The sequence below is a fragment of the Pygocentrus nattereri genome, chromosome 14, assembly GCF_015220715.1.
Source record: "Pygocentrus nattereri isolate fPygNat1 chromosome 14, fPygNat1.pri, whole genome shotgun sequence".
Taxonomy (NCBI): Eukaryota; Metazoa; Chordata; class Actinopteri; order Characiformes; family Serrasalmidae; genus Pygocentrus; species Pygocentrus nattereri.
This window is the reverse complement of record NC_051224.1, coordinates 39561231-39574994: the sequence shown is the minus strand read 5'-3', so window position 1 is coordinate 39574994 and position 13764 is coordinate 39561231. Positions and strand designations below refer to the sequence as shown.

Below are 13764 nucleotides of genomic sequence, written 5' to 3'. Positions count from 1 at the left end.
AGAAACAGCTCTTCATTGTTGATTTTTGCGAAAGCTGCCACACCGTTTTAAACTGGTTTGGGTTCTGCATCACTCGACCTCTTAACACGGTGGACCTTTACAACACGCAGCCCTGTAGAAAGCCAGAAGAGTAAAGCTCACAATGTATTTATCTGCTGTGTTTTACCCCCACAGCACTGCTCGAGCCTCGGAGGGACCCGTCTTTTCTGGGGTGTGCAAGTGCTTTTCACGATCTAAAGGGCACGGCTTCATCACGCCGTCGGACGGAGGTGCTGACATCTTTGTGCATATCTCCGAGTGAGTGAGCTGCAGCACATTTCACACTCAGTTTCCCTTGAATGTCTTTTAATATCTATTACATTAACATTTACAAACCTCTTGGCTCTACTTAGTCAAAAATGACAACATTTACATTAACGTACATTATAAGTGAAGAGTGAGTTTTTTTCCCTCCTGCTTGTCTTTTTGGAGGTTTTATGACGGCAACTGTTTGTCAAAGTGACCGAAAGATACATGCAGTATTGGGCGAACAGACAGAGACCACCATTCATTTAATCTCCAGTCAAATCAGCCATTTAGTACAAGTTAAGTTTTCAGGATATATTTCTGAGAAGAAGCCACCTGTATAAGGAAGGAGAAAGAAAAATAAATGAAAAACTGAATCGAAGCTGTAATAAAGGTAGCGTGGACACTTGTTATACAATTTTTTTTTTTTTTAATTATAATTAACTGTTGAGGCTTCTTTGTAATTTTCTGACGCTGAAAAATAGATGCCTGGAAATGAAATGAATGATCTGTACTGTATATTTTATTTTATTCCCTGGGACTCGAGCCCATGACCTTGGCATTAGCAGCACGATACTCGTGCTCTTCTTTGAAGAGTTTAAGGTGTGGTGCACTGTGGGATTTTAGTGCAGCACTTCCAGATGTCTGTGATGGAAGGAGCAACATCATGCAGTCATCTTTTCTGGTGCACGGAGGCAAATATGCATAATTACTACCCTGGGTTGCACACACCCTCCCCTCTACTATTAATTATGTCTTCCTCATGACAGCTGAAAGCATCAGCTTTACTGGTTAATCACAGCTGTGAAATAACCTGCGTGGACACAAACCCTCTTCAGCGACAGTTAAAGAACTGAGCAGTTGTGGAGGCTTCTGACATTAAAGCACTGTGGAGTGGAGCTCTGTCAGAATACCTGTGTGCGTGTGTGTGTGTGTGTGTGTGTGTGTGTGTGTGTGTGTGTGTGTACAGTTTGCAGACAGTAATGTTCCGAGTTTAAGGACAGCCTTTTTATATGTATGTCGCTGTTGTTGGAAGAAAAACTTGTACCTACTTTTTTTTTTTTTTTTTTTTACACAATTTGAAAATACCTATTGCCCTTCACATTGTTTGTAAGTTTCATGGTGAATGGACTAAAAGAAATGACCAGAAATTACTCTGTTTAAATATCTGGCTTCATTGACTTGCGTTAAAAATACAGTAGGTTTTTTCCTTCTCCTATAAAGTTACCGTTTTGGAGATATATATAATGTACACACTCACCGGCCACTTTATTAGGTACTGCTAGTAAAAGGCTGGACCCCCTTTTTCCTTCAGAACTGCTTTAATTCTTCATGCCAGACTTTCAACAAGGTGTTGGAAACGTTCCTCAGAGATTCTGGTTGGTTATTTGTGTTCCTGTTGCCTTTCTATCATCTGGAACCAGTCTGCCCGTTCTCCTCTGACCTCTCACATCAACAAGGCATTTTCGTCCACACAACTGACCGCTCACTGGACATTTCCTCTTTTTCGGACCGTTCTCTGTAAACCCTAGAGATGGTTGTGTGTGAAAATGCCAGCAGATCAGCAGTTTCTGAAATACTCAGACCAGCCCGTCTGGCACCAACAACCACGCCACGTTCAAAGCCCCTTAAATCCCCTTTCTTCCCCGTTCTGATGCTCGGTCTGCACTTCAGCAAGTCGTCTTGACCACCTCTACATGCCTAAATGCAGTGAGTTGCGGCCGTGTGATTGGCTGATTAGCTATTTGTGTTAACAAGCAACTGAGCAGTACCTAATAAAGTGGCCGGTGAGTGTATATACATATTTATATATTATATATAAATGTTTTTTGTTTTTTAAACAGAATTTGAACATGCCAGCTGACGTTTGTGCCAAAATTTCATTCAAAGTTGCGAATGCTTCTTCCTTCTGCTGTTAAGGTTCCATTTCGGAGGTACACGGTTTTGTTCCGACAGCTTCCGTCCGTCCATCCACCCACCCATCCATCACTATAGCACACCTGACTTATTTTAATGAGCTTTTGATTAGCTAAACCGGATATTGGATGTTGATGATGGTAGATAAGACTGGGCTTCCTCGAGGACAGGCTTGGGAAAGATTAAACAAACATACGTAAGATCACTGCTCATCTTTGGAATAATTTTTCTTTGTATAAATAAATGATTTACTTCCTAATTAAATGGGTTTTGATATAAAATGTTGACCATTGGACCACTGGATGTTGTTATATATAGACACATATATTACACATGGGTCATACACACGAACTCGCACTCTGACAAGGTACGATAACAGACGTGTGTGTGTGTGTGTGAGTCACTCTCTCCACTGGAGTGCTGTAGTGTGAGTGGGCAGTGAGCCATGGTAGCACTGTGAGGTTTTAGGTATGTATGTGTTGGTGTTTCCATGTAAGGGATGGTTAATGCTGTGGGTTGTCATGTTGAAGTGGCAGCCGTATCCACAGCGAGGGAAGAGACGCGTTCACATGCCTTTGAGTGATGGACGTTTTTAGGAGTCATGGTTTTCGCTCATGTAGGCGATGTGTAGGACTGCACAATATATCTGTTAATCATTGTAGTGATATTGACCTTTGCAGTACTGATATCACAGGACGGTGCAATATGCAAACAAGAGATGTTTTTACTGTGTTCTCTGCGCGACTTGCACGTTCCATTGGACTTTCTGTGGGTGTGTTGGTGCATCAAGGCATTCACATGAAAACGAATGCAGGCAGATCGTTAATCATCTGGCATCAGTGTAGTTTTTATATATTGCAAAGCACGTCACTGCTGTCGGAAGAAAACCTCGTATCTCTAAAACGGTAACTTTACAGGAGAAGGAGGAAGCATACTCTACTTTTAATGTAAGTCAATGGAACCAGACGATTTTCATGACTTTTACTCACAATGTAAAGAGCAACAGGGTTTTTCAAACTGTCGAAACGACAAGAATAGAGATACGAGGTTTTGTTTCCGACATTGAAATTGCAGTATTTAAATATCTCATCAGAGCGTTGCACAGCCCTGGAGATCACCCTCCATTTATTTCTGCAAATTGTTTCTGCAAATTATTAGTTTCTGAGGCCTCAATTAATAAATCTAATCTCAGCAGTTTGAGGGTCAGTGAGTCTCTCTTCACCTTCATTCCAGCTTCCGTTCTTCTCAGAATCCTCACTTTCAGCTCCTCAGAGAACCTGCAGACACGCCTCCAAAGCTCAGTCTGAGAAGCTGGTTGATGATTTTCTGAATCAAACCCATTCAGTGGTGCTGAGGTCTGGACTCTGGGGCGGTCACTCCATCGTTCAGATTCTTTGTTTGATGTGTCCGTCTCCTTTTCTCAGTGAGGTTCTTCTTGATCAGCTACACGTCCTTTCAGACCCACAGCTCCGAGTGGTCTTCTCACAGTAGAAGGATGGACAGAAACCCCTGTGGATGGTCTCAGATCTGAAGCAGCTTGATCTTCTCCTCTCTCTCAGAGATCAAAGCTTTCAGTGCTGTTTATCTGATGGGGACAGTTTTGGGGTCGACCAGGTCTTCCAGGTGGTTGTTATGAGGCCCATTTTCTCTTTTGCATTTAACTATTTTAACATCATTCCTTTTGACTTTCCCCTTTTGACTCAATAAAATAAAGAGCCTCTGAATTTTGCACAGTATTTACTGTAAACAAGTGCAAAGCAACTGCATAAACTACATATTACCAGGTAGCTGAGCTCAGCTTTTTTGTTTTGTTTGGTTTTTTCCAACTTGTTCACAAATCTCAGAAAAATAAAGTATCATAATACATAACGTGTATCTTAAAAATGGCTTTTTAGTATCACAGCATTAAATGCCATGTTGTCCACCCCTAAAGGCAGACTGTCTCCTGTTTGCTGACCTTTGCACTAGTGGCTTGTGAAAGCTGGGAGCAGTGAAAAACCCCCGAACCTCCTCCTCTGTACTAACGTCAGCAGCCTGCTATTCAGACTGCACTGCAGAGCTGCGGGCTGCTTTCAGCCGTCACTGCATTGTCTGCATGTACAGGAAATGGAGTGGAGTCATGTGGCAGAATCCCATTGAAACCGCTTTGTGCCTCTGTGTCCTTTACATCTTAGAAGGGCTCTCGGCCTTGAGGACATCATCTGAAAAGCAGCGGTGAGATCCATCCTGTTTCTGACGTTTCCTGTTCCTTGTTTTGCTTCGCCGTGTGGGTGCACGAGAAGAGAAACCGTTTCCACTCAGTCACTAATCAGACGATTAAGCCCTTATCTCCTGACTTGAAGTTAAGACCACACAAGTGGCCGTTTTTCCCAAGAACTTTGAGATTTCTTTTTAAAACGTGTTTTGAAACGGGGTCAGTTACCTGCTGTATCCTTTTGAGGAAACGACTATTTGAATTTACATTTATTGCACATGAGAAATCCCCTTTAAGTTGCCCCTCTGCCTCTAAACCTTTGGCTCATTTCCTCGTTGGATGACCTCACTGCTTTGATTAAAAACATCTGTTTGCATACCCAAAAAGGCCTTAGTGTAAACGGCCTTTGTTTTTCCATCTGAATGTAGTTTTCCGTGTTTTTTATTTATCTTTTTAAAGGCAGTCCCGTTTCGTTATTTTGAATCATTCGTCCTGCTACACCGTAACGTTTGGTCCCACTCCCGCCCGCGCAGTTCCGTCAAGGCGACTTGACATCTAATATCTGACCGTCTGTTCACAAATGCATTATTATCTGCTGAAATAACACGGCAGGCGTGGTCACCAGGCTCACTGTGAGTAACTTCACCAAATTTTTTCCCAGTAAACACAGCAGGAATTAAACCACATAGCGGTTATTTTGGGTGTTTTGCTGGCCGGCTGCGGTCGTTGGACTGAAGGCTCTGCCGTCTCTGTAAACTATGAGAATTGCGCTTTGTTCACGTGATCTTTAGAATGACTTAATTCGTTTTAACTCTGTTATTTAATATTGTTTATGAATATGATTTAGTGATTTTGTTCTGCTTTATTTAGCAAGTTCATTGTTTTCCTTCCGCCTGCAACACTGAAAATTAGACCTGCGCTGTAAGGTATTGTGGCAGGTCCCGCAGCCCCCTCAGTCCATTCATCATTGGCCAGTTTTTGACCACAGCACCACAGTCGTCCAGGTATTATTTAGGTGGGCGCTCATTCTCAGACACGGTGGTGCTGCTGTGGTTTTTACACACGTCAGCGTCCCTGCTAGGTTGAGAGTGGACCACCGCTATAAAAACATCAGAGGGTCCTTCTGGGCTTGTTCAATTCAAATAAAATCTACGCCGATCAGGCATAACATTACGACCACCTCCCCGTTTCTACGAGTGGATCAGACGCAGCAGTGCTGCTGGAGTTTTTAAACATTGTGTCCACTCACTGTCCACTCGATTAGACACTCCTACCTTGTCGGTCCACCTTGTAGATGTAAAGTCAGAGACGACAGCTCATCTGCTGCTGCACAGTTTGTGTTGGTCATCCTCTAGTCCTTCATCAGTGGTCACAGGACGCTGCCCACAGGACGCTGCCCACAGGACGCTGCCCACAGGACGCTGCCCACAGGACGCTGCCCACAGGACGCTGTTGGCTGGATATTTTTGGTTGGTGGACTATTCTCAGTCCAGCAGCGACACTGAGGTGTTTAAAAACTCCAGCAGCACTGCTGTGTCTGATCCGCTCAGACCAGCACAACACACACTAACACACCACCACCACGTCAGTGTTACTGCAGTGCTGAGAATGATCCACCACCCAAATAGTACCTGCTCTGTGAGGGTCCATGGGAGTCCTGACCACTGAAGAACAGGGTAACAGAGTATCAGAGAAACAGATGGACTACAGTCTGTAACTGTAGAACTACAGAGTGCAGCTATACAGTAAGTGGAGCTGATAAAGTGGACAGTGAGCGTAGAAACGAGGAGGTGGTCAGAACGTTATGCCTCATGGGTGTATGCCTGCTATATCTGTCTACCTGACACGATCACGTTCTCTCTCTCTCTCTTTTTGACCTTGTTTAACTGTGTTCCTCTTGCAGCATTGAGGGAGAGTATGTTCCAGTAGAAGGGGATGAGGTCAGCTACAAGATCTGCTCCATCCCACCGAAACATGAAAAGATCCAGGCGGTGGAAGTGACCATAACTCATCTGGCTCCGGGCACCAAGCACGAGACATGGTCAGGGATGGTGGTCGACTCCTGAAAAACGACGGCACTCTGAACTGCCGGTTTGAGAGTGGTGGTGGTTTCTGGAATGGGGGCGGGTAGATTGTCCTCTGTTGGGGGTGTGGTGGTTAGAAGAGGGCTTAATGGTAACTATGAGCTGACAGCAGGTGGCGTCAGAAGAAAAATATTGACCATAATGCTTGCCTTTATTGTTCTTTCTTCGGTGAACTTGTTTCCAATGATGAAGTTTTTTTTTTTTATGTGCTGTGAGAAATCATTGCTGCTGGCTATACACTAACAGCTTGTGACTCAGTATCATAAAGGATTATTAGCTGTTTTTGTGGGTGGATAAGCTGCAAGAAACAGACTGTATGCTCTTAACAATAAAGCCTTAACTCATCTAATTTACTTTGTGGCCTACATAGATCTCAGAAATGGTTATTTTTATGTGATGGGGTGGGGAAAAAAAGTGCTTGCTGTAAAAACAGAGTGACAATATATCTTCTTGATTATGTGTCATGCATCGGAGTGATTTATGAACGTTTCCTGCTTTTCACAGGTTTCAGTGCTGTACATCATCCTCAGTGGGTGGATCAGAGTTGGAATATTAATGGAAGTGAAAAGGACCGTTCCTTCAAACGTGTAATGCTGACTGACCGGTGAGGTTAATCTGTTTATCTGGGCAGTAAGTGTGTTGTTGCTTGTAAACACTCACTAGAACATTAGAATAACTAGAAATGCACGCAGTAAAATTTGAGGAAAATCTCGGTTCGATTTCTTCTCAATTCAGCTCAGTGCACTGAATTCAAATCTATCAACAGAGTTCGTTTTACCACGATTTTAAAAATGTCTGCGTAATTCAAGTTATTTAGAGCGGTTTGATGTGAACTGTTTTGTTAGAGAGAAACTTACGAACTGTTCCCGTAGTGGTGATAGGAACCAGGTGTCTAATGTCTGAGATATTGGTTTATGATGGTTTTGTAAAGTTTGTGGCTTGAAACACATTTGTAATGTTAATTCATGGTGGCAGGGTACAAGCAGGGTGTTGTGAGGCAAAATAGTCCCCAAAAAATTTAACTTTTTCCAGAGTTATGATTATTTTACCATCAACGTTTCATGCAAAAGCTCAGAAGACACTTGTGGGTTCACTGGTGGTTTTAGATGGTAAATAAAAAATAAAACTATATTAGTTCGGTAGACATTGTGACCCCTGGTTCCCATCACCACCACTGTAAAGAAATACAAATCAATAAGTTTCTCTACAATTAACCACATTTTCAGCTGCTCTCTTTGACTGGTTTGTGCAGAGGTTTTGTATTGATCAGTAGAAGCACATATTGGATGTTAACTGGGCTTCCTCAGTATTTGGTCAACATACACCAATCAGGCATAACATTCTGACCACCTTCTTGTCCACTTTATCAGCTCCACTTACTGTATAGCTGCACTCTGTAGTTCTACAGTTACAGACTGTAGTCCATCTGTTCCTCTGATACTCTGTTACCCTGTTCTTCAGTGGTCAGGACCCCCATGGACCCTCACAGAGCAGGTACTGTTTGGGTGGTGGATCATTCTCAGCACTGCAGTAACACTGACGTGATGGTGGTGTGTTAGTGTTTGTTGTGCTGTCCACTCTGTTAGACACTCCTACCATGTCGGTCCACCTTGTAGATGTAAAGTCAGAGACGACAGCTCATCTGCTGCTGCACAGTTTGTGTTGGTCATCCTCTGGTCCTTCATCAGTGGTCACAGGACGCTGCCCACAGGACGCTGTTGGCTGGATATTTTTGGTTGGTGGACTATTCTCAGTCCAGCAGCGACACTGAGGTGTTTAAAAAGTCCAGCAGCACTGCTGTGTCTGATCTACTCAGACCAGCACAACACACACTAACACACCACCACCACGTCAGTGTGACTGCAGTGCTGAGAATGACCCACCACCCAAATAGCACCTGCTCTGTGAGGGTCCATGGGGGTCCTGACCACTGAAGAACAGGGTAACAGAGTATCAGAGAAACAGATGGACTACAGTCTGTAACTGTAGAACTACAGAGTGCAGCTATACAGTTAGTGGAGCTGATGAAGTGGACAGTGAGCGCAGAAACGAGGAGGTGGTCATGATGTTCTGCCTCATGGGTGTATATACTTATATTTATTCTAATGTTTTTCAGCCAAATAAACACGTACTGCCCAGATACCTTCACATGTCATTTAAATTTAATTAAACCAGAGCAAACAAGCGTTGCACTCCTTTAAAGAGCCAAAAACTAGATCAAAACTCAGAAAGTCAGATTTATTTATTTAGATTAAAATACATAAGAGTAAGAGTACATATATATTGTCAATATTTAAGACTAGGGAATAATTACATTTTTAAACATTTCACATACTGGTGTAAACAAACAACAATGATCTGAATTGTTATCTGTTAACAGGTAAATCAGTGATACACACACTCTCTATACAATACTGACTTGGCCGAAAAACAGACAGGCACAGAGTCGTCACATATTGGGATTTCTTCAGCTCTAAATGAGCAACTTTACGCGTCTGCTACTGCTGTACACACCACCTGTCCACCACGGCTTTAAAAAAACATTTAATAAGCATTCAAAGCAACATGAACTACTTCACGGTGATAAATGGGACGTGGCACAGCAAGAGCGATGCAGCATTTCCTTAAAAAGAACATCTGCAGGTCAGGCCGTGTTTCTGGTTTTTTTTGTTCAAGCACTGCTGAAGAAAACGAGTCTAACTACAGGTTACTGTACATATTTATAATTCAGGAAGAGAGAAAAGGGGATGGGGAGAGGACGATGCAGAGAGACTGTCGTGTGTGTCGGCAGCGCTCTTTCTCTGTTGCGCGCGGTTTTATTTAGAAAAACAGGGGACCGGTGTGAAATGCAAGAACGCTACAGTTCGAGCCAAAGCTTTCATGTTTTGAGCAGTTTGGGTTTGGAGAAGCAGGAGAATCACCCCAAGCAGACGTCTCTCGGTACTGAAACGCGCAGACGGGGGACAGACGCTGCAGGGGGTCATGTTCACCTGAGAAATGACCGACTACACGGCCTCGTGGCTGAAGATTAAGCTTCGTTTAAGGAACACTTGAGCATTTTTCAACCTAAATGACTGACCACTGGCTTCCAGCCTCGTGGGGCCAGATGTGATGTAACTAGAACGTCTGGGAACAATCACTCTAATTCCTTGTTAAGGTGGAGCTCAGAGTGGGGGATGGGGGGGGGAGTCATGTCATTATTCTGTGAGCTGCATCATGCTGATGTCAGGAACTCCAGGTCTAAGCTGGTTTTGTCTGTGGGAGCCGTGAATGATGTTAGAAAACTAAAATCACACTAAAACGTCCTAAAGCTGATGCATTTTGCTGTATGGACATTGTTCCTCTGAATTATGAGGTCATTAATAAGCCAAACTATGAACATTGCTACATGCAAGCTAGCACAGTTAGTAATCTGATCAAAGCTCATACATGCACTAGAGTGATCAGACAATGGGGAAACTCTGGGCGTTAAAAGGGTGTAATTTGGGGGCGAACTTCCGAGAGGGCGTGCCCTTATCTGCACCACAATCTAGCTTAACATGTTGCCCCCAGATGTGTACTTCCCATATGATCACATTGGGACTGACTGTACATTACACATCACTGCTGTCAGCTGCAGAGCAAAACCTCGTATCTCTAAACGGTGATTTTACAGGAGAAGGAAAAAACATGCTTTACTTTTAATGTAAGTCAATGGAACCAGACGTCTTTCCAAGCCATTTTGGGCCATTTCTTTTAGTCCATTCTTCCTGAAACTTGCATACAATGTAAAGAGCGACAGGTGTTTTCAAATTTTCACTGAAAAACAAAAAAAAAATGGAGATACGAGGTTTTCTTCCAAAACAGTGATGCGCTGCCTACTGTGAACAGGTTGAAAAATGCTGGCGTCTCCCTTTAATATGGATTGAAAAACCCTATGGTATGAAAAACCCTCTCGGAGGCCGTGTTCAGGAAGAGCAGCCCTTTGTGCTTTCACAGGAAACGTAAGCCTTCATGTGTGCCGTGGGTGTGGACGCAGGGTTAGTGCCAGCATTGCAGCGCTGCTGCCTGCTGTGGTTCTGTGGGAATCTGTAATTTGACACAGGTGTTTTTAAGCGCTCTGTGCTTGGAGAACAGGCGTTTTCATATCTAACAGCGCTCTCAAACTCCGTTCAGAGGTCTTTGAGTCTGAGTAGGGACTTACTTTTTGCTAAAAGACCACAGTGAAGCCTGGGAGCCAGCTTCAGTAAAGAGGTTCAGTAGCTGCCAGTTGATTTTCCTCTGACAGACACGGGTCAAAGAACAATACTCAATGAATGATCTGAGTCACTGTTTCCAAATCCTGTCACGAGCGTTTTGGAGCCAGTGCAACGTGGGCACTTTGCAAAAGGCAGGTTTTCTCACTTCGCCAGATAACTTTAAGCGTAAGCTGACTGACTTACTGCATAACTCAGTGGTTGAGGTGTAAACAGAGAGGTTCAGAGAGGTTTGGTGTGAAATGGTTCAGACGTCTTTACAGTGGTGGTGATGGGAACCAGGCGTCGCCATGACTACAACACAGATATGGACATTTAATTTACCATCCAGAACCACCAGAGCACCTCCACGAGTCTTCTGAGCTTATATGGAATGCTGATGATGGAAAACAGTGGAAAATCTGGGGGGGAAAGTTTTCCTTACAGACAGCCATGTATTTATAACATTCTATGTGATAACTCTCTGTGAGGGACGTCTGGTTCCACTCGTCACCACTGTGTACAACTGCAAAGTTTCTCCAGAGCCTTTCATATCAAAGCACTCTGACTGATGCATTAATTATGCAAATGTTTGGTAGAATTGCCCTTGACTTGCACTTCAACTCCTTTAAAGTTTTTAGCTTGTTTTATTACACGCTTCTATAACCTATGGCTCAGCCAGTCTGCAGTGAAATCCCTGTCGTTACTGAATAATAACCCTGGAATTTTAAAGGGAGTCCTACATTTTTATTATATCTGACTTGTTTTTTCCACACGAAGGTGACAATGTTTACATTTTTACGCTTTCAACTTGGACAAAAGCAGCCTGGTTAACCACTTATTCTCCAGGGTAGACGCCGTCTGTTTATAGTTTAGAGCCCAGATTTGGGGAAAAACGGCTCGACTTTCAGTAGAAAAACAAACTGAGTTCAGCTTCTTTTATTATAAGGGTTTAAAATGACATCACCGTCTATTAGACTGGAGAGAAGAGCTACAGCCTCACACGACGCCCAGCTTCTGAATGGAGCTTATGGAATATGAACGTTATGAAGAACATGACCAAGTGCGGTTTGGAACCACCGGTGGTCTTGAGGAGTTGAAGAGGTTCTGTGCCCCTCCTGGTCACTGCAGTTCAACTTCAGCATAAATGGTGGTGGCTAAAGTGCTGCAGGTTGAACAGGCAGTACAGTATTTTTTTTTTAACATACTATTCATAATGTTTTGTTTACTGAGCACAAGAACTCCCTTTATAAGCCCTGAGTTCAGTCTGTGCAGCAGAGTAAGAGATGCTTCATATTGCTGTTTGTGCCACACATATTCATTGATCTGTAAAACTGGAACCTACAATTATCTAGTCTTAATGGACCATCCTCACTTTTGGCTTAAGTTACCTGGCTTTGAGAGAAATCCTGCTTTTTGAAACCGCCCCCTCAGTTGAGCTCCATCACCAGGATTTGGAAATGTTCTGTACGACCCATTCTGGTTCCTCCCTGCCGATCTACACACCTCAGTCAGTTTAAGAAAAGCACCTTTTCCCACATGGACTTCCTCCATGCTTCCTCTTCTGTGTGCCTTCACTGGAGCATCAGAGTATTAGAACCTCCCTGGGGTTTTAGAAGAAATGATGGGTCCTAGCTAAATCTCCCTCTCCTTGCTGAGAGGTAGGAGAGCGTTTTTCTGTGGTTTCAGGTAGTGAGTGTACTCATCTGCTCAGGTTCCACTGGGAGCTTGAGCTTGGACGGCCTTTGTGTTCTGAGGAAGCTGTTGGAGGACGGCTAGCAGCAACATCAGGTTTAAAAACCTTCTCTAAGCAGCCCCGCTGTGCTGGGGGAGGGAGGAGGATGTACTGGGTGGACAAGGTGTGGAAAGCATTTGTTCGTCCGACACTGAAAACCTGCCGCAGTCGTCTTACTGACGCAACACCCCGCGATTAGAAGATCCACACCTACAGCTTATGAGAAAGAAGCGATTGAGGGATTTACTCACAGCCGTGATGCTGCGGTTTCATTGTGCGCTTTAAAGTGACTGCAGAGAAAGATAGTGCTACAGCTATTCGTGAAAAAAACATAAGGCAGAAAGTTAGAAAGGAAAGACGACGCAGAAGAAGGAGTGACGGACTGCTCTGTGATGTGTTGAGAAAGAAGAACCTCTTGTTTGGGCCTGGACCCTTGTGCTTGTTCTATGGCAGGAGCTGGCTGCAACTTCAGGACTCTACTTGTACTCAGCCAGCACGTCGTTGAAGATGTTGAGGAACTGGTGAGCGTGGTACTCTTTGAAGACCAGAGAAGGACGGAAACGGATGGACATTTCTCCACAGCCGCCCAGGAGAACACCTGAGAAGACAGGCAGCCGTTAACACGTCCAGCTTTACAGCGCAACTGCAGATTCAGTTCAGTAGAGGAAGCTGAGAGAGCTGGGCAATGTAAGTCGTTATTTATTGTCACAGCACAATTTAATATGCTTTCAACATATTGTGTATATCATCAGTGACCAACTGCATGTGTCATTAACTGGATTAAAATCGCTCATCAAGGAGTTCCTGCTTACCCTTGTCCCTGGTTTTGAGTATGAGGTTGTCACGGGTCACATCATCACGAGCATCGATGGCACAGAAGGTGCCCAGGCCTCGGGCTCGACTGAGGAGGTGTGGGTACTGAGCCTGACGTGGATAAAGAGAAGACACTGCTAGTCCAAATACATTCAACTGAAAACAGCAGCTTTCCTTGCACTGCAGACACATTCTTGACACTTTTGGTTAGAAATGGTTAGAAATGAAATGTAAACGTCTCTCCACAACAGAAATCATGACTTATCTGTAGCATCCATGCGCTTGCATGATATGCATACACATCAAAGGGTGTCAGAATTCAGCACATCACCTGTTGTCCCAGGTGCGGCCTGCAGCCTTTAGCTACACAGTGAAGGTTTGTTCATGTTTATGCCTCACAGTCAAACTGCATTTTAAAGAGAGTGGTGGTGATGGGCACCAGGCGTCGCCATGACTACAACATAAATATAGACATTTCATTTACCATCCAGAACCGCCAGAGAACCTACACGAGTCTTCTGA

At 43.9% G+C, this 13764-nt stretch overlaps 2 protein-coding genes across 3 annotated transcripts in view; one reads left to right on the top strand and one right to left on the bottom strand.

Annotated features, from left to right (window-relative positions):
- Positions 1 to 6829, top strand: part of carhsp1 (calcium regulated heat stable protein 1) — a 32521-nt gene extending 25692 nt beyond the window's left edge. For both annotated transcript variants that reach the window (XM_017706911.2, XM_017706912.2), the window contains exons 3-4: positions 175 to 297; positions 6300 to 6829. In XM_017706911.2, coding sequence (XP_017562400.1) covers positions 175 to 297; positions 6300 to 6462 — 286 coding nt within the window. In that variant the 3' untranslated portion in view covers positions 6463 to 6829. The remainder of the gene's footprint in view (positions 1 to 174; positions 298 to 6299) is intronic.
- Positions 6830 to 11810: 4981 nt separating this feature from the next.
- Positions 11811 to 13764, bottom strand: part of abat (4-aminobutyrate aminotransferase) — a 49475-nt gene continuing 47521 nt past the window's right edge. The window contains exons 15-16 of the mRNA XM_017706961.2: positions 13242 to 13353; positions 11811 to 13027 (exon numbers count right to left, since the gene is read on the bottom strand). Coding sequence (XP_017562450.2) covers positions 12906 to 13027; positions 13242 to 13353 — 234 coding nt within the window. The 3' untranslated portion in view covers positions 11811 to 12905. The remainder of the gene's footprint in view (positions 13028 to 13241; positions 13354 to 13764) is intronic.